A 20,102-nucleotide genomic window follows, 5' to 3' on the forward strand; every position below is an offset into this window, starting at 1 on the left:
GACTATTGGTCAGATTGGATGGACCATTTATCTGCTGTCATTTACTTTGTTAAAATCCACTTCCTTAATGCGTAGCGCCGATTTTAGCGCTGGCAGCGGCAGTAACTGCTCCGATACTCATAGAATTCCTATGAGCATCAAAGCAGTTACTGCTGCTGCTGGCGCTAAAACCCACCCTACACATTAGTAAAGGAGGGGGTATATTAGGTAGTAACACTACAAGTGTCAGCAACATCAGTATAGCTATCGGCACTTGGACGACCTGTCTTTTAGGTTGTCCAAGTGCCAATTTAGGCGGGTTTTTAGACGTATTTCTGTTTCAATTATGAACCTCTTAGCTCTTAAAGTTAAAAACATAAATCCTTTGAATATTAGGTCCAAAGCTTTTATCTGCTCAGTGTATGTTAAAGTGTCTACGTGTATGGTATGTTGATTAACAAAGCAATAACACATGAATGATAAGGACAAAAGATTATAGTCAATCATTTATTTATTTTTTCCTTTGAGTATTTAATTAACTATTGATTTTAAGGTAATTCCATACAAATCTTGAGAACTGACAAAATTAGTCAGACTCCAGGATCTAGTACTTCAACTATGGCTGAGTCCAGTTGGAATGATCATAGTAGTTAATCTTAGTTTAATCTAATCAAAACAATTGCAAAGGGAAAGAAAAGGCAGCATCTGATCAAGATATGAGATTGCAGAGATGCTTTCTGATGTGTTACATACAGGTGAAATTCTTAATTTCAGTGTACGTCATTCCTTTTAGCAATGGAAGGCAAAACTCACAGCATCCAGTTGAAACGCATCCCTGTGAGGCATGTTTTCCAAATGGAAGACCTGTTCACAGAGAGAAATTATAAGTCATTTTTACTGCTCATAGCATGTTCAAATGGAAGTGTCCTCCTACCTACTGTATTATGTTACCCATCCTCTTATTTAATCATATGACCACCATGAGCTCACTGAACCAGTCGTTTAGAAGTCTTGTCAATGTGCTTGTTCATCCAACTACTATATATTCACCCGGCCAAGCTAGTGCATATATCATAACTGAAATCGATCATTATCATCCTTTGTTCCAAGATGTACAATAATGCTTGATCTAGCTTAATTATAGACCATCACTGGTACATTTTATTTCTACCAAAAATGTAAATGTGGCTTGAACTATGACCTATGTTTATAACATATAATCACCTTGATTTTCTATATAACAATTGTAACTCCTTTAAGCTATATGTTTTAAAAAGAATTGGGGGGGGGGGGGGGGGGGGAGATCTTCACATCGGTGAATTTTTAAATCCCAAAATAAGAACACATCAGGTTAATAATGAGTGAAAATATCAAATGGCCTGTGGCTTTTGTCAAAGGTGTACAAATGCTTTAGTTGGACTAGAATGGATTCATCCAAAACCAGGAAATATATATTGAAGTAATAGAAGAACAGTTTGTGACTCAACATATATAATTTATTTAATACAACATCCTTGTAAAAAAATATATGTTTGGTGCACTATCTACAGTAGAGTCTACACGGAGAATGATATAGCTCCTTTGGACCACCATTGGCAATTAATGGGACACTCTATGACATCAAATGGTGCATATTGGGTACGGTGGAAATCAGGTGGGAGGGTGGTAACACTGAGTAAATACTTAACTGGAAAGAACAACACTGGATTTTTCTGTGAAATGCCCTAACCCCGGGGGGGGGGGGGCTGAAAGAAGAGTTGGACTGATTGTCGCTGATTTAGATATCTGATTGGTCTGCAGTTCGCTGATGTTACAAATAAGGTGATAAGTTCTGAAAAATGCTGTGGCAATTTGTAATGAGTGACATAAGCAAGTGGGCTTATGATGTCTTTTTAAGCAGCAGTGCTTGTGCCGTCTTATTTAAATGTCTATTTAAAGGGTTATTTAAAAGAACATTAAAAGAACGATTGTTAGAATGAATTTATAGAAACATAGAAAAACAGAAACATAGGAACATGATGGCAGATAAAGGCCAAATGGCCCATCTAGTCTGCCCATTCGCAGTAACCATTTTCTCTTCCTCTCTCTAAGAGATCCCACAAGCCTATCCCATGCCTTCTTGAATTCAGACACAGTCTCTGTTTCCACCACTTCTTCCGGGAGACTGTTCCACACAGCTACCACCCTTTCTGTAAAAAATGTATTTCCTTAGATTATTCCTGAGCCTATCACTAGAGAATGACACGGTGGCTGTTACCCATGGCTAGCCGCCAGTAGCCGCGGGTAACCGCCAAAACGGTAGGGAGAAAGTGCTCACCACGGGTATGGGGACAAGGCCATCCACCACCACATAGAGAGGTGAATGGCTTCGTCTCTGCAGTTAAGGGAGGGAACGCGCGTGGTCACCAATTGCATGCAGCCCCCTCCCTCCTTTCTACCTACCAATCGCCACCATATCTATCTCCTTCCCTCCTACCTACTGATCGCCTCCCTACCTACCTATCGATCGCCACCGCATCTATCTCCCTACCTCCCTTCTCCTTACCTTCGTGGCATGTTTTAATTTAATTTGTTGAAGCAGCCCATTCCTGAAGTCGTGTGCATCTGCGGAAGCTTCTCCTCTGATGCAACTTCCAGTTGCGTCAGAGGAGAAGCTTTTGCAGATGCACACGACTTCAGATTCAGACTGCTTGAACAAATTAAATTAAAATGTGCCACGAAGGTAAGAGGAAGGGAGGGAGATGCATGGACTGCGCGAGGGCTGCTGAATGGGGGTGGAGAGAGGGAAGGGGTGGAAAGGAACAGAGGCTGAAGGGAAACGGGGAACAGAGAGTGGGACTGAACATCTCTTTCTCTAGTTCAGCAACCAGAACTTTGATTTATAAATGTCAATTGTACAGAATATTGTTTCTTTTTATACTTTAAGAAAATAAGTTCAGTATAAAACTATTCAAGGCTTGTGTGTATGGGATCAGATGATTTGCGGGGATGGGGACGGGGACTGAGCTCGCGGTGCCAGGATGGAGATGGGAACAAATTTTTCCCCGTGTCATTCTCTACCTATCACCTCTTAACTTCATCCTATGCCCTCTCATTCCAGAGCTTCCTTTCAAATGAAAGAGACTCAACTCATGCGCATGCACATTTAGGAAACTACTCTAGACGCAACTATTTGTAGATGCCTTTTTCTAATCAATAATTGCCCTTCCTGGCAAAGCTGATGAACTATTTACGACCTTTATTAACATGGTTTTAGTTTGTAGATATGATTTTTGAGGATTATTTGTATGTCTATGTCATGATGATTTTGTTTTTAAATTATGCACGTAATTCTGCAAACCATTTAGTTTTAAATGGTATAGAAAACTTTAAAATAAATAAAATAATTATCTTCCCTCTCCCACTTTTCCTCTAAAGTATACATATTGAGATCTTTAAGTCTGTCCTAATACGCCTTATGATGAAGACCATTTTAGTAGCCTTCCTCTGGACCAACTCAATCCTTTCTATATCTTTTTGAAGATGCGGTCTCCATAATTCACAATATTCTCTTGGGGGGCATGGCTTGGATGCAGAGCAAGATGGACAAGTGATCTTACAGCTCTTCCCTCAAGTTCACAAGTCAGTTAATTTATCAGTGAGTTAGATTCGATTTTCCTCCTAAAAACATAAGAACTTGCTCTATAACAACTTTATAACAATTTATGGCTTCCAGGAGGTAAACCAGACTGGATGCAGCTTTTGCTGTGGCAGGCACAGCCAAACGGCCTAAGCCAGATCTGCAAACGCCTTCAAAAGTGCCTCTCCTGAAAGACTTGGCTGAAATCCTAGAGCAAATGATGGTGGAGCTGCGATCCATAAAAGAAATGCTCTAGGAGAATTCAGCGAAGTTGAACACTCTTCAAGAAGAAGTGGTTAATCCCTCACAGCAAATGACGGTATGCAAAGCTCATACGGAGCAACTAGAACATCATGTATCAGAAACTGAAAGCAGTTTAAACCAGTGCAAATCTGATCATAAAATAGTGGTGCGTCTAACAAAGGAACTTGAAGATGTCAATAATTGAAATAGAAGAAATAATATATGATTATTGGGTCTTCCAGAAGGGGTAGAGGGTCCGAACACGATACATTTCTTAGAAGAACTTTTACCTAATTTGCTCTCCCTCAAGCTGAAGTTTCTGTTGGAAATTTAGCAGGCCCACCGCATACCATCGCGTGCAACTAACAAACAAAACGACACTAGATGTATGATTTTCAGAGTTCTTCGCTTTCAACATGCTTTGGAAATTTTAACTGCTACCAAGCAAATTAAAACCCTGAAATGGCAAGAAGCTAAAATTTTGTTGTTACCTGACTTTGCTAAATTTACAGCTAATTTGAGGAAACAGTTTCTACTCCTCCATCCTCAGTTGCGGCAGCTGGGAGCTACATATGGGTTATTATACCCGACAGTCATGAGGATCAATCATAACAACAAAACTACATTACAAGACTACATAAATCAACATTTGGAACCCATGACCTGAATAAATAAATTGTAAAGTTTATCAGGGTTGATGAGGACATAAATAAAATCTACAAACTTTGTCCTGCTTTTACAATTGGATTTCTCTGTTCCTGGGAATGCTTCGTTACAGCTTTAAAGCATAGATGACAGTTGGTCAATACTCGACAAAGGCAGCGATGCCCTACTGGTCCTACTTGACCTCAGCGCTGCCTTTAACACTGTCGACCATCACCTCCTTTTATCCAGACTCTGTGACCTCTGAATCAAGGACTCAGCCCTCCAATAGTTCACCTCCTTCCTTCACCAAAGAACCCAAACAGTCCTACTAGGGCCGACCAAATCTTACCTATCAAACACGGTGTTCCCCAAGGCGTCCTTTTATCCCTCCTCCTTTTTAACCTCTATTTCAGACCTGTGCTAGATATAGCCCAGAAGTATAACATCAAAATTCACTCTTATGCCAATGACATCCAGCTTCTCCTCCCACTAGGTGAAAACTGATCATCCCAAATTGATAACCTCCAACTCTGCCTCTCTGACATGAAAACCTGGATGTCAAACAACAAACTACAGCTGAACACCTCCAAAATCGAACTCTTATGGATTAGGAAAAAAAGTACCAAATACACACACCCAGCTCTATCGTGGGACTTTACCTCACTAACAGCAGCAGATCAGGTACGCAGCCTAGGAGTAACATTAGATGGACACCTGTCCCTGTCTACCTACATATCTCAAATAGCCTCCACCTCCTTCTACTACCTCCGCCAACTGAGAAGAATCAAACCTTACATCTCCAAACCTGACCTAGCCCAACTCCTCTATGCCTATGTTCTCTCCAGGATGGATTACTGTAACTCCCTATTTAATGGAATGGCCAAAAAAGATCTCAAATGCCTCCAGTGAGTACAAAACATAGCAATCCACCTCATACACAACCTCAACTACCATGACCATATCTCCCCAGCCCCCTACGCAGAGCACTGGCTCCCGATCAACCAAAGTTGTGCTTTCAAGGCCCTGGTGATAGCACATAAAAGAATCTACGCCACCACCCCAGCATACATAGGATCCAAGCTAACCCTGTACACCCCCATCTGCCTCCTTCACTCTGAAACATAGAAATGCCTATGTACTCCCAGGAAGGTCTCTCCTGTCAGAAATCACCTGCAAACGCTCCTACAGCCACTTCATCCCCCATCTCTGGAACCAACTTCCCCCACAAATCAGACTACAGAACTCTTTGATTACCTGGAAAGCAGTAAAGACCCTCCTCTTCAACTGAAATTCTAACTGCAAACTACCCCTTGACTCCCTTATATTCCCCCTCCTTTCTGCATTCTCCTGTACTTAAGTTGCTGTGTAGTCTTTGAACTGTCCAAATTGTTCTTAAGTTGCTGTATAGTCTTGTACTGTCCAAAATGTTTTCCAATATTGGTCACCGTACCTGAAGAAGGACATGGAGATACTTGAGAGGATTCAGAGAAGAGTGACAAGAATGATAAAAGGCATGGAAAACCTTTCATACGCAGAGAGGCTTGAAAGGCTGGGGCTCTTCACCCTGAAGAAGCAAAGACTCAGAAGAGACATGACTTACAAGACTTACAAGATCATGAAGGGCATAGAGAAGGTGGAAAGGGACAGATTCTTCAGCCTATTGGGAACTACAAGAACAAGGGGGCACTCGGAGAAACTGAAAGGGGACAGGTTTAGAACCAATGCTAGGAAGTTTTTCTTCACTCAGAGGGTGATGGACACCTGGAATGCGCTTCCAGAGGATGTGATAGGACAGAGTACATTAAGGGGATTCAAAGAGGGATTGGACAAGTTCCTGAAGGATATGAGGATTGAGGGATATAGATAGAGGTAGAGATAGGACCATGAAAGGGTATAGATAGAAGAAAAATGGGGATTAAAGGGTTTTAGACAAAGGATCACTTACAGGGATAGACCTGATGGGCCGCTGCGGGAGTGGACTGCTGGGCGCGATGGACCACTGGTCTGACCCAGCAGAGGCAACTTCTTATGTTTTTATGTTCTTAACCTGTTCTGAGCTACTGGGAGGATAGGATAGAAATTGAAATAAATAAATAACTATTAGTTTCTCTTCCCAGAACGGAACAAATGCATATAAAGAGAAATTATAACGATACTGTTGAAAAGATAAGAACAAGAAGAGACGAAGGAAAGATGCTATTCGAAAGGTTATCTGATTTTAAAAAGGGGCATTCATTGAAGCTCCATGAGAATTAGAAGGATTCCTTCGTTGTACTTTGATTTATTTTATCTATATCATTTGGTTAATATCTTTTGGGTATATTATTTGAGATACTTTAGGATTGTTTTTTTATTTTATCTCAATATTCTATCGCTTTTGTTTAGTAAGATATATGTATAACAGATTAATGTCTTGAGTTTTATTTAATCTGTTCATGTTATGACAATATCTTACATCATTGTAGTATTAGTAGTTTTCTTTTAATTATTATTCCTTATCTATGATTTATGATATACTTCTTTAGTTTAACCTTTCTGCTACAATATTTTCTAAGCTATCCTGTGTGATTACTACAGCTATTTATGATTTCAAGATCTCATCCTAATAGATTAATGTCTTATGCTCATTTAATCTATTAGTAACATTGTTAGCAGTAATTTGTTATTCCAACAATTTTTTTATTCTATTTGTTTAATTTACAGGCTTTCTTCATTATCATTCCTTGCTAGCAGATTAATGTCTAGCTTATTTAATCTGTTAGCATCAATAACACCTCCATTATTTTTTTTTTACTTTTTTAGTAATTATTTATTTCTTATTTAATTAGTTGGTTAAGTTTGTTAAGTTATTGTAGTTAATAATTTTAAGATATCTTCTTAACAGATTAATGTCTTAAATTTATTTAATCTATTATTAATAATAATAATAATAATAATACCATTACTAAGATATCTTTCATTTATTCATTTTATGAATCCTTGTTTATTCTTGTTTATCCTTGTTTATTCTTCTACTTTTTGTTATTAGATTTTTCTAACAGATTGATGTCTTTAGCTTATTTAATCTGTTAGTAGTATTAACATCATTTATTTAATTTTTCCTGGTTTATAATTTAAGATATCTTCCTAACAGTTTAATATCTTTAGTTTATTTAATCTGTTAGTAACAATAACACCATTACTAAGATATTTTTCATTTATTTAATTTATGGCCCTTGATTATAATTTAATTTTTCTGGGTTTATAATTTTTGATATTTTCCTAATAGATTAATGTCTTAAGTTCATTTAATCTGTTGGTAGTAATAACACCGATACTAAAATATCTTTCATTTATTTAATTTATTGTCCTCGGTCATCCTCTCTCTTATTATTGTATTCATCCTAATGGATTAATGCCTTTAGCTTTAATTATCTGTCAGGATTAATAATACAGTTATTATTGCTTTAGGTTATTCATTCCTGTTTAGATATAACCTTTTGGTATCATTTTAGATCTTTCCATATCAGACCAAGGTCCTTAATTTCATTTAATTTCTTAATATTAGCAACATTATTATTAATATTTCTTTTTTTTAATTCATTTATTTTAATTTCTGGTTATTATGTTTTCACTTTACATCTAATCTAATTATAGAATGATGAGATTTGTTCCAAACTGATTAATGTCTTTAGCTAGATTTAAGCTATTAAGGGAATAGAGTTTTCTCCTTATTCCAAACAGATTGTGTCCTTAGCTACATCCAGTCTATTTTGGGAATAGCAGTTTGTTTTTGATCTAAATAAATTAATGTCTTTAGCTTATTTAATCCCTATATTGATAATATCATATCATTATTATTGTTAAGGTTTTTCCTTGTTACAACTGGTGTAATTGCTTATTTAATCTAGTGATATAATGGTTATCATTACTACTGTATACCATTATTTCTTCTTTTTTGATTGAAGATCTGGATGACTAAATTTTATTTGGTGTATTTTGAACTGTGTTCAATTTTGCGGTTTGTGGGAATGGCATTCATTGATTGTTATATCTTTAAGCAATGATTGAGTAGACTCAGCTCCTTAAAATTTAAAATTTAGTTTGAATTTAATTTTATGAAAAGGGCAAGATTTTTGTAGACTTCTTAAGGGAGGATTCCTGGTGTAAGGGGGAAGATGGAGAATGCGAGTCTTCATGCATGCACCAAAGTATACGGGTTATTTCAGAGGGGTGGATAAGGGTGGGAAATGGGGTTTTAAAAGGTTGGGGTCTTGGATGCGTGTGGAATTATATTTGAAGCTGGTGGGAACTAATATGCGTATTAAGATTCTAGTTCCTTTGAATCTAACTAAATGGTTTAAAAATTTTTCTCATTAAATGTTAATGGACTCAATCATCTCATCAAAAGGAAAAATATACTTACCTTTTTGAAAAAACAACAAGCTGATATATATTTTTTGCAAGAGACTCATTTGTCTGCAGGAGAAGCATTGGTTTGTTTGGGTTTTTTTGCTTCAGCTATAGAAAAAAAGGCTGGTGTGGCAATTCTGGTTAATAAGAAGATATCTCCTAATTTTGATGACATTCATGCTGATCCAATGGGTAGATGGTTCTATGTTACTATGGCTTTAGGAAATGATACTCTGATGCTTTTTAACCTTTATGCTCCTAATACTAATCAGGTGGATTTTTTCAAAAAAACTCCAAGTAATTCTTTCACTTGCTACGCTTAACTTAATTATTGCCAGATACTTCAATGCTGTAGTGGACCCATATATGGATAAGCAGCTTAGTAGACATATGAAATCTTTGGGTTTAGATCATTTTATGAATATTTGTGGTTTAAGAGATATGGCGGATTCTTAACTTTAATGCTCGAGAGTTCACATTTTGCTCTCAAGTACATAAATCATTCTCAAGAATAGATTAGATTTTTGTATCAAATCATTTAATTCATCAGGTTTTAAAAACAAATATAGACCTTATTATTATTACAGACCATGCAGGTATCTGAATCAAATATCAATTTACTAAAGAAGAGCCTCAGATACCTGTCTGGAGATTTAATAATACATTGCTTGCTGACTCAAAATTTCTTGACGAAATACAAATAAAAATTAATGAGTTTTTCAGATTAATACCTCTGTGGAGATATCTTTAGAATCCTTGTGAGATGCCTTTAGGGCAACTTTAAGAAGGCAGATCATAGCTTCTTCAGCTCATGTTAGGAAGTTCCTTAGACTTGAGTTTTCTAACTTAGAAGAGATTATTTCTGACCTAGAATCAAAATTGGCTTTACAATGGAATCAAGTAACTTTAAATGCCCTGATGGCTTCTAAATATAAATATAATACTATTAGCTCACAATTGGCTAGGAAAGATTTGTTCCTTCAACAAACAGTGTATTATAGAAGCTCAAATAAGGCGGGGAGATTGTTAGCAAACTATCTTAAGGCTAGAAAACTTAGAGAAAAGATCATGGTCATTAAAGATGAAAAGGGTAAGATTCATACAAATATTTCTGATGCTCTGAGCTCCCCCTTAAAAGGGGAGGCAACGGCTGACTAAAGAAGCAGGAGCCAGCACTAAGAGAGAAACGAGTAGGAAGCAGAGAGAGAGAGAAAGAGAGCCAGCAGTAGCGAGATAAAAGCAGGGAGCAGAGAAAGAGAGGAAAAGTAGAGAGAGATCCAGGGGCAGAGGCGAGAGTAAGCTCCGTCCACCACCACCGAGTCATCATCCGAGCTCCCCCTTAAAAAGGGAGGAGCCAACGGCTGACTAAAGAAGCAGGAGCCAGCACTAAGGGAGAAACGAGCAGAGAGCAGAGAGAGAGAGAAAGAGAGCCAGTAGTAGGGAGATAAGAGCAGGGAACAGAGAAAGAGAGGAAAAGCAGAGAAAGATCCAAGGCCAGAGGCGAGAGTAAGCTCCGCCCACCCCCACCGAGTCATCATCCGAGCTCCCCCTTAAAAGGGGAGGAGCCAATGGCACACAGCCATTTGGCACGCGGCAAAGGCGCTCATCTTAGCGAGAGCGCCTTTGCGAAGGAGCCTCAAGAAGGAACCAGGAAATCAGGCTGCCCAGCAGAGTGACCTAGAACGTAAGCTACAAGTTCTATTTTTTTCTTTTTTTTAGCTAGCTGCACAGCAGACACCACTTTTCGCACACCACACACCAAGAGAGAAACCAAGCATTCACCCATAACACAGCAGCACCAGCAGAGGAACCAAGAGAGGACAGCAAACAGGAAACCAGGTCACATCCAGCCGACAGAAACTGAAGGTTCGCAACAGATAGCCCAGACAACTCAGAAGGGGAGCAGGAAATGATAGCCTAAGGAAGTCAGAAGATGAGCTTTCCAGTCTTCTGCACCAGCTGCAATATGTATGACTACTTCCCCTCGGGGATTCGGGCATACATTTGCAGTCGGTGCATGGAGCTGGATAGCTTGAAATGGCAAGTCCAGCGGCTAGAGGAGACAGTGATGGAACTAAGAGAACTCCTCACCTTTGAAGAGGAAATCCGCGAACAGAAGTTACTAATGGAGTCCACTACCAATGAAGAGATTAATGAGCTAGAGAGATTCATTGAGGAAGCCCACCAGCAACATGTGGAGGCCCCAGGGCTGGAAAACTCTCAAGCAACCCAGGAAGAAGGCCTAGACGAGACAAGAGGAGACATCACTAGAATTACTGATGGGTCTGAACCAGAGATAGAGGGCGACCATTCACTTAGAGGAAGAAGGAGACTGCATGGGGATGTATCACAGGAGAGAGAAGATCAGCCCTTCACCATGGATGTGGACTTACGACCCCCAAGGAACCCCCAAATAAAGAAGATGGGGATCATTGTAGGAGATTCCATTATACGACATGTGGACAGCCACACCTCAGGAGGAAGAGAGGATAGATTCGTCACTTGCCTGCAAGAGTGAAAGATGTGGCCATCACCAAAATCATAGACAACGCAGGAGGAGAGGACACTTCTGTGCTTATCCACATGGGAACCAACGATGTGAACACTCGGAAGAAAACTGAAAGTCAGGGAGGTGGGGGGGCGCTATTGAACCAGAGAACAAGGTGGCTGCATAATCTCTTCTCTCCTCCGCTGATTTCTAAATCATCGACACGGAGCAAGTTTTAAACTTTACTGTTTGAGGCTATAAATATCTTTTCTTCTCGCTGAGATGTCTGCGAATAAATCTATCAAATCAGATTCGCAATCGGCACAATCATCAGGATCGAAAAGATCCAAACATGATCCTTCGACCCCAGAGAAGCTGTCGGTGAGTAAGCACCCCCAGGATTCCTCCGATATAGTGCTGGACGAGATTCGCGCTTTAAAAGACCTGATCACAAAGCAATATGACATTACCTGTGAGATGAGAGGTGAAATAAATTCACTTTCTGTCTCCTTTGCGGCATGCAAAACGCGTGTTGAAGCGCTGGAAACCAGAGCAGACATGGCGGCGCTTTCCTTTGCACAATTTGAAGAACGGGTTCAACAGCGCTTTAAAAAACTTGATCAGGAGCTGGAGGACCTTTGTAACCGCAATCGTCGAAATAATATTAGAATTATTGGTCTAGTGGAATGTGCTGAAGGGTCTGATATTATCAAATTTCTTACAGACCAATTGCCAAAACTTCTACACTTAACATCTGACTTGCCCTTGCAGTTCGAGCGTGCCCACAGGACGCCATCTTCCTTGAAGCAAGGTTTCACACGACCGAGGCCCATTGTAGCAAAATTATTGCGCTATCCTCAGGCTCTGCAAATTCTAACTGCTGCAAAGTCAATATCGGATCTGAAATTTGAAGATAAGAAATTTTTGATCGTCCCGGACCTGGCAAAAACGACCGCCCGCAAGAGAAAGTCCTTTCTAGACATGAGAGCATGACTCAAATCGATGGGAGCGAGATATGGGCTGCAATACCCTGCCCGGATGATTGTGACAATTAACAACTCAACTCGGCATTTTGAATCTCCTGAGCAACTTCAATCCTTTTTGGATGGTCTACAGTCACAGGGCATGTCCTCATCCTGAGGATTTCCAGCTTTTCTCCAGCTACATGCCTGCTCTTTCTTCTGAGGAATGAATGTCAATTTTTGAACTTGAACAGGCTTTCTGCTTATTCTGGCCTCTCCTTATCTGATGTCTTATTTAGTTACTTCATTTGACTTATTATTGCTAATCGATATCTCTGCTTTTCTTGTTTTCATTTTTATTTCTATGATTGAGACTGGTTTGATTATGGTTTAATATCCCTTGATTGCTTTCAGATTTACTGTTTCTCTCCCCCACATTGTTTTTGATACCTTGTCTATAGCAAGATGTATGTCCTCTCTATTGATAATATTGTTTTCGACATCTTATTTTATTTTCGACATCCCTGTTATTGTTAGTTATGTTTTCTCTCTGACAACATTATATGGGGGATTATGCTTCCAACATGTGAAGAAGAGAGAATGGGAGGGGTAGGAAATCAGGGAATAAATTCAAGGGTTTTATAAACATTTTTATAAACATAGTAATAATTATATATATAAATAAAAAAAAATATATATAGGGGGAACAAACCCTATCTGTATGTTCGTTTGGAAAATATTGTATGTGGATTCTGTTTCTCTCCCCCTTTTTATTTTAGACATCCCTGTTATAGTTAGTTTTATCTTCTCTCTGACAGCATTATATGGGGATTCTGCTTTCAATATGTGACGAAGAAAGAATTTAAGGGGAGGGAAATAAGGAAATAGGGGAATAAATCTTAGGGTTTTATAAATATAAATATAAATAAAAAACAGGAAAAAAAAAGTTATAAAAACAAAAATAATAAAAAAATGATATAAAAAGTAGGGAATAAATCATAGGGGATTTATAAATAAACACAAAAAATTAAGTAAAAAAATTAAAAAATAAATAAATAAATAAATAAATAAAGATAAAAATAATAAAAATTTAGAAAATTAATCACAAACATTTATTATATCATCTTAGAAAAGTAGTAAGATTAGTTATGCATACACTCATAGATAGGGCTAGGATCTCTATCGAGATGCAAATAGCTATTTCATTTTGATCTTTTGTTTTTGTATAATCCATAACATTTTTCTCATGATTGCCTTGAATTGTGCTAGTTTCCTATGGATGTTTAGCCTATTCTCATTTATAATTTTCAGCTTTTCATAAGGTTTGATTACTCACATATGCTGGTTTATTACGGTAATGTTTTAACTACTGGTTACCATTGTTCTATCTCCTTTCGAATGAATTTTATTTTTGTACACATGAAGGTTGATTAATATGTTTATGACTCCATATTCTGTTCAATTCAATGTTACTCTGTGCTCTCTTGCTCCTTTTCATACTGTTTTTCTTTAATGGAAGAGGAGATTTGTGCACCCTTGTTACTCTTTGATTAATGGCACAAATCTTCTTTCTTCTTACTGTTGGCTGGACCGTTTTGGTCCTTCATGCCTTCTTTTTTGAATTGCATTTTGCAGTTGGGTTTTTGCTTTTTACCGTTCTTTTCCTTTATGGCACTTGGCAGTACTCATATGTTATTGAGACATTAACCTATAGCTTTTTATCCCAAAACCCAGTCTTAATTTTTATAATGCGCACATATGCCTTTGGATAAGAAATTACCTGTCACTGTTGTCTCCTGGAATGTTAATGGGCTTAATAATCCTATTAAGAGAAAAAAGGTCCTAATCCACTTAAAACAGAAATCACCTGATATTATAATGTTACAAGAAACATATCTTTCCTCCACTTCTTCTTTGCTAAAGTCCTGCAACTGGATTACTTCCGGGGTTGACTCACCCACTCTAGGTAGAAGAGGAGGGGTATCTATATTATTTTCTAAATCTATACAACCAAGGATCATTAGTCAAGCTATTGATACTAATGGCAGATGGATAATATTGCAGATAACTATTCGTAATGTTCCATTTCTTCTGATAAATGTTTATGCACCTAATAGTGATTCTCCAGAGATTTTTCTGGATTTATTAACTACTATCCAGACGTTTGAATCCCTACCAATTATTATGGCAGGGGATTTCAATCTTCCTTTGGATCTTTACTTAGACAAACAATCGAATCCCAAACTGTCTCCACAAAAATCTCATGTTTCCTTTCATTCCCTCATTACACATCTACAATTATTAGATATATGGAGGCTTCAGCATCCCTCAGACAGAGATTATACATACCACTCCATTCCACACAATAGTTTCTCACGCTTAGATTACATTTTTGTTTCTCCTCCCTTCCTCAACTCAATCGTTAACACTTACATCTCCCCAATTCTCATTTCAGATCACTCGTTAGTGTCTGGTACTCTACTATGGACTACTACTCCTGCCCCTAGGTCCCCTTCATGGAGAATGCAACTTTCCCTTCTTGAGGATGATGCAATAGTAGATCGTATTAAGAAATTTATTCAAGATTTTTTTGTCACTAATACCATCTCTGATACCGATCCACTGACTACCTGGAAAGCCTTTAAGGCCTCACTAAGAGGCAAATTCATTTCTATTGCTTCTCATAAATCCAAAGCAGATAAAGCCTCTATAGCAAACTTGGAAACTCAAATTTTAACTCAGGAACATACATATATCACTACGAAAGACCCCCAGCAATATAATACTTTATGTCAACTTAAATATCAATATAACCGCCTTATATCTAAGCAGGCGGGGATGCAAATCTTCCTAAATGAGGCCAAATATTATGCGGAAGGAAACAAAAGTGGCAAAATGCTAGCTTCCTATTTGAAGAGAAAGCACCGTAAAATTCAGATCCCTGTGATTCATAATAGTAATAATACTCCTATCACTTCATATTCTGGAATTTTAGAGGTCTTTCATGAGTACTATCAGCGCTTATATCGATCTGAATCTTCATCTGATTTGACCTCTCTGAATTCCTTTTTATTGAATTTGGATTGACCAGTTTGGTCTGTATCGGATAATATTGCTTTGAATCAAACAATTACTGCAGAGGAAATTCTTACTGCATTGAAGCAGCTACATTCAAATAAATCACCAGGTGCTGATGGTCTTCCTGTAGAATTCTATAAAATTTTTAAAGACGAGCTGTTACATCATCTTTTGGAAATGTTTCGGTATATCTCCCCAGATCTAGTCCAACGGAGCCGTTTTAATGAGGCAATTATTACTGTTATCCCAAAGCCTAATAAAGATCATTTGAAAGTACAAAATTATAGACCTATATCGTTATTGAATGTAGACTAAAAGATATATAGCAACACATGCAGCTAAATTGGACCCCTCCATCACCAACCTACTGACAGCTTCAACTGACCTCAAAGCTTTTCGAAAAGAAATCAAAACCATACTATTCAAGAAATTTATCCTAATTTCCTAACCCCACTCTTCTCCCCTCTCTCCCCTTCTTAGGATCCTCCCTTCAAAATGTGATTTAGACCTAACGCCTTTAACTGTATTCCTCTTCCTGAAAACGTCCAGCTATCGTTTAGATGTATTAGGCCCAACGCCGTTAATTGTATTCCTATTCCTGGAAATGTCCAGTTATCTTTTTGTTGTAATCCGCTTAGAACTGCAAGGTACAGGCGGAATAGAAGTCATTAATGTAATGTAATGTAATGTAATATATGCTAAAATATTGGCAAGCAGAATTAAAAAGGTTATTCATAAAGTTATTCACCCTAATCAAATTGGCTTCATGCCTAGTCGACTTATTGCAGATAATTCTAGACTCTTCTTCCATCTCTCGCATGTAGCCAGAAACCTCCCAGACCCTGTTATAGCCTTATCTCTTGACGCCGAGAAGGCATTTGATAGCATTGAATGGAATTATCTTTTTCATATTTTAGACTGGTTTGGAGCTCAGTCCCCCTTTCTCCAAATGATTAGAGTGCTCTATACTACTCCATCGGCTCGTATAACAGCGAATAATTCTCTCTCCTCCACTTTTCAGCTCCACAGGGGAACCAGACAGGGCTGTCCTCTTTCCCCATATTTGTTTAACCTTGCCCTAGAACCTCTACTCATCCAAATTAGACAGAACCCAAATATTTCTGATGTTCTATGCAATTCTCTTGAAGTTAAACTTTCTGCTTACGCAGACGATGTTCTCCTCTATATGTCTAATCCGGAAACCTCGATTAGAGAACTTCTCAATACTATAGCTAGTTACTCCTCCTTTTCAGGATACAAACTTAATCAGGATAAAATGGAAGCTCTCCCATTGAATCCTTATGCTACTTCTGCTATGGTTCAACCTTATAACTTGATATGGGCCTCAAACAAATTAAAATATCTAGGTATTGAACTCACTCAGTCCCTTTCGGAAACTATTGATGTTAATACACAGAAAATACTTCAACTTGTGAAAACCTTAATTCAATCTTGGCATCCTCTATTCCTTTCATGGTAGGGACGTTTGGAAACAATAAAAATGATGTTCATGCCCAAGATAAATTATATTTTACTCATGATCCCCTGTCTTTTTCCTCCTGCTTTTTACAAAAAGATTGACTCCCTCTTGTCCTCCTTCCTCTGGAAAAACAAACAGCCCAGAATAGCACTCAAAAAACTCAAGTTAAAAAAAGAAGACGGTGGAGTTCTTTTCCCTGACTTCTATACCTACCACAAAGCTTTTATTACTCATCAGGGATTATATTGGTTCTCCGATCAAGAACTCTACTCACCAGTTTGGTTTGAGGTTGAGAAACAACTGTTGCTACCTATTCCTCCTTCTGCATATATAACTGCAACACGTAGCCCATCTATATCTCCTCTACTACAATCGACAATCAAATGCCTCTCTGACTTCGATTCATACTTCAAATTTTCTTATGCTACCTCACTATACACTTATTTATGGTTTAATCCGAATATTTTCATCGACAAAAAGCCTTTCCTATGGAAAGAATGGATAGACAAAGGAATCTTTATACTGAACGATATTGTGGATACTAATATTAAACTACTTCCTTTTCACACCCTCCGAACCACATATGCTCTTCCATCCTCGGCTTACTTTAAATGGGTACAGCTTCATCACTGTATTTCAAACACTTCTTCTCTTCATACTATTAATGCTCATCAGCCGACTATCTCTAACCTCGCTAAGGCTCTATTGGCAACAGGACACACTGCTTCCAAAATTTATAAACTTGCTCTTACCTGGGATACTCCATCTAATAACACACTTAAGGGTATATGGGAAAAAGATTGTGACCATCAATTAGATAATAAAGCATGGGCGCTTCTATGGTCTAAATCTCTGAGGTCTCTTTCATCAGCTAGTACTTTGCAGTCTATGTACTTCTTATACCATAAGGCGCTATGGACCCCCCATAAATTATCTATTGCCAGTCTCCTATCTTCTAATGTTTGTTGGATTTGCAAGACTGGTCAAGGTTCATTGATTCACATGATCTTTGAATGTTCATTTGTATTTTCCTTCTGGCAAGATGTCTGGTCTATAATGAAATCAATGTTTCGCATAGACTGTCAATTATCTCTTTCTATTGTAATGTTTAAATCACATTCTATACACGTTGAATTATTGGATACTCAAAGAAAACTGTTTGACATATTACTCATACTTGTTCAGAAATTGATTCTCTCTCATTGGAATTCTACGAACTTACTTCATGTCCATCATTGGTGGAATTTAGTTTTACAACATCACAAATTTGAAATAGCGTTCTCTGAATGTAAGGGTCAGCTTCGGTCTGCCAACTCTTGTTGGTCCCCTTTACTGACCTATTTGCAAACATCCAATGTATGACCTTGTCTGATTTGTGCTCTTTTATAGCTTTGCTTGATTTTTCTTTTTTGTACTGCCTTGTGCCTCTGTTATGCTGGTTTTACTAAAAGCAATAAAATTTTCATGGAAAAAAAAAAAAAAAAGAAAGTCAGGGAGATGAAGGTGGCCTTCTCTGAGATCCTCCCGATACCAAGAGCAGATGAGAAGAGGCAAGAGGAACTCCGAGCGATCAACGCCTGGATGAGAAGATGGTGCGAAGAAGAAGGTTTTGACTTCATGCACAACTGGACGGCGTTTTGGGGAAGAAACAGGTATTACAGAAAAGATGGATTACATCTCACCAAGGAAGGAGCAAGAGTATTGGCAGGCAACATGAAGAGGGCCATTGAAAAGGCTTTAAACTAAAGGTCAGGGGAAAGCCGACAGTCGACCACCAGTCGATGGCCCGAGCGACGAAATGCTCCAAAGAAGAAACTACGGACAACTAACATAAGAACATAAGCAATGCCTCTGCTGGGTCAGACCTGAGGTCCATTGTGCCCAGCAGTACGCTCACGCGGCGGCCCAACAGGTCCAGGACCTGTGCAGTAATCCTCTATCTATACCCCTCTATCCCCTTTTCCAGCAGGAAATTGTCCAATCCTTTCTTAAACCCCAGTACCATTCTCTGCCCTATTACGTCCTCTGGAAGCGCATTCCAGGTGTCCACCACACGTTGGGTAAAGAAGAACTTCCTGGCATTTGTTTTGAATCTTTCCCCTTTCAACTTTTCTGAATACCCTCTTGTTCTTTTATTCTTTGAAAGTTTGAAGAATCTGTCCCTCTCTACTCTCTCTATGCCCTTGGTGATCTTGTAAGTCTCTATCATATCCCCTCTAAGTCTCCTCTTCTCCAGGGAAAAGAGACCCAGTTTCTTCAATCTCTCAGCGTACGAAAGGTTTTCCATCCCTTTTATCAGACATGTCGCTCTCCTCTGAACCCTCTCGAGTAACACCATATCCTTCTTAAGGTACCGCGACCAATATTGGACGCAGTACTCCAGATGCGGACGCACCATCACCCGATACAACGGCAGGATAACTTCTTTCGTTCTGGTTGTGATACCTTTCAAGATTATACCTAGCATTCTATTCGCTCTTTTGGCGGCCGCTGCGCACTGTGCCATCGGCTTCATTGTCATGTCCACCATTACCCCCAAGTCCCTCTCTTGGGTACTCTCATTCAATATACTAAAGTTCCCTAATGGGAAATAATTAGACAAAATAATATGAATCAAACAATTCCCACATATATGAAAGAGTGCACTATATTACTAATTCAAAGTGTATATTTTCTATACAGGAAGAGGCCTCAGTACTGGAGCCTATGCACAGTCGCATTCACAGACTGGGCTTATCAGCGTAGTTGCTCTGCTCCTTTGCTCCAATCATCGGCCATGTTCCTTTAACTCTTTGATTTAAACAACTTATTTTAGCCTATTTTATTAAATAATAAATATTCTAAAAGCTCATGCTATCATTTTTTTGGCTTATTATACGTTTTACTTATTTGTATATATTTATGTATATTAATAACATGCTCTACAAATTTTTTAGCTTCATCTGCACTATTTCATATGATTGAGACATAACTGAAAAGTTTCTAATAGTCAGATAATTTCATTACCAATCAGCGAAAAACATTCTTAAAAATTTCTGTTTCATTAGGCTGTTACTGAAAGGTTGTTACTGAAAGATTACTTAACTTCAGACAGTGCTTGTGTATCAAGGAAGTACTTCCTTGATGTGTTTCTGTTTGGTTCATCATTGAGACCTAAAAGCCCAATTGATAATAATAAAGATAGACTTTTTATTATGACTGGTGTGGCCATACAAC

At 38.3% G+C, this 20,102-nt stretch overlaps 1 protein-coding gene across 1 annotated transcript in view; it reads right to left on the reverse strand.

Moving 5' to 3' along the window:
- Positions 1–490: 490 nt before the first annotated feature.
- LOC117368931 (phospholipase A2 inhibitor and Ly6/PLAUR domain-containing protein-like) overlaps positions 491–20,102 on the reverse strand; it is an 84,806-nt gene continuing 65,194 nt past the window's right edge. The window contains exon 5 of the mRNA XM_033962715.1: positions 491–843. Coding sequence (XP_033818606.1) covers positions 725–843 — 119 coding nt within the window. The 3' untranslated portion in view covers positions 491–724. The remainder of the gene's footprint in view (positions 844–20,102) is intronic.

Source organism: Geotrypetes seraphini, chromosome 11 (assembly GCF_902459505.1).
Source record: "Geotrypetes seraphini chromosome 11, aGeoSer1.1, whole genome shotgun sequence".
Classification (NCBI taxonomy): domain Eukaryota; kingdom Metazoa; phylum Chordata; class Amphibia; order Gymnophiona; family Dermophiidae; genus Geotrypetes; species Geotrypetes seraphini.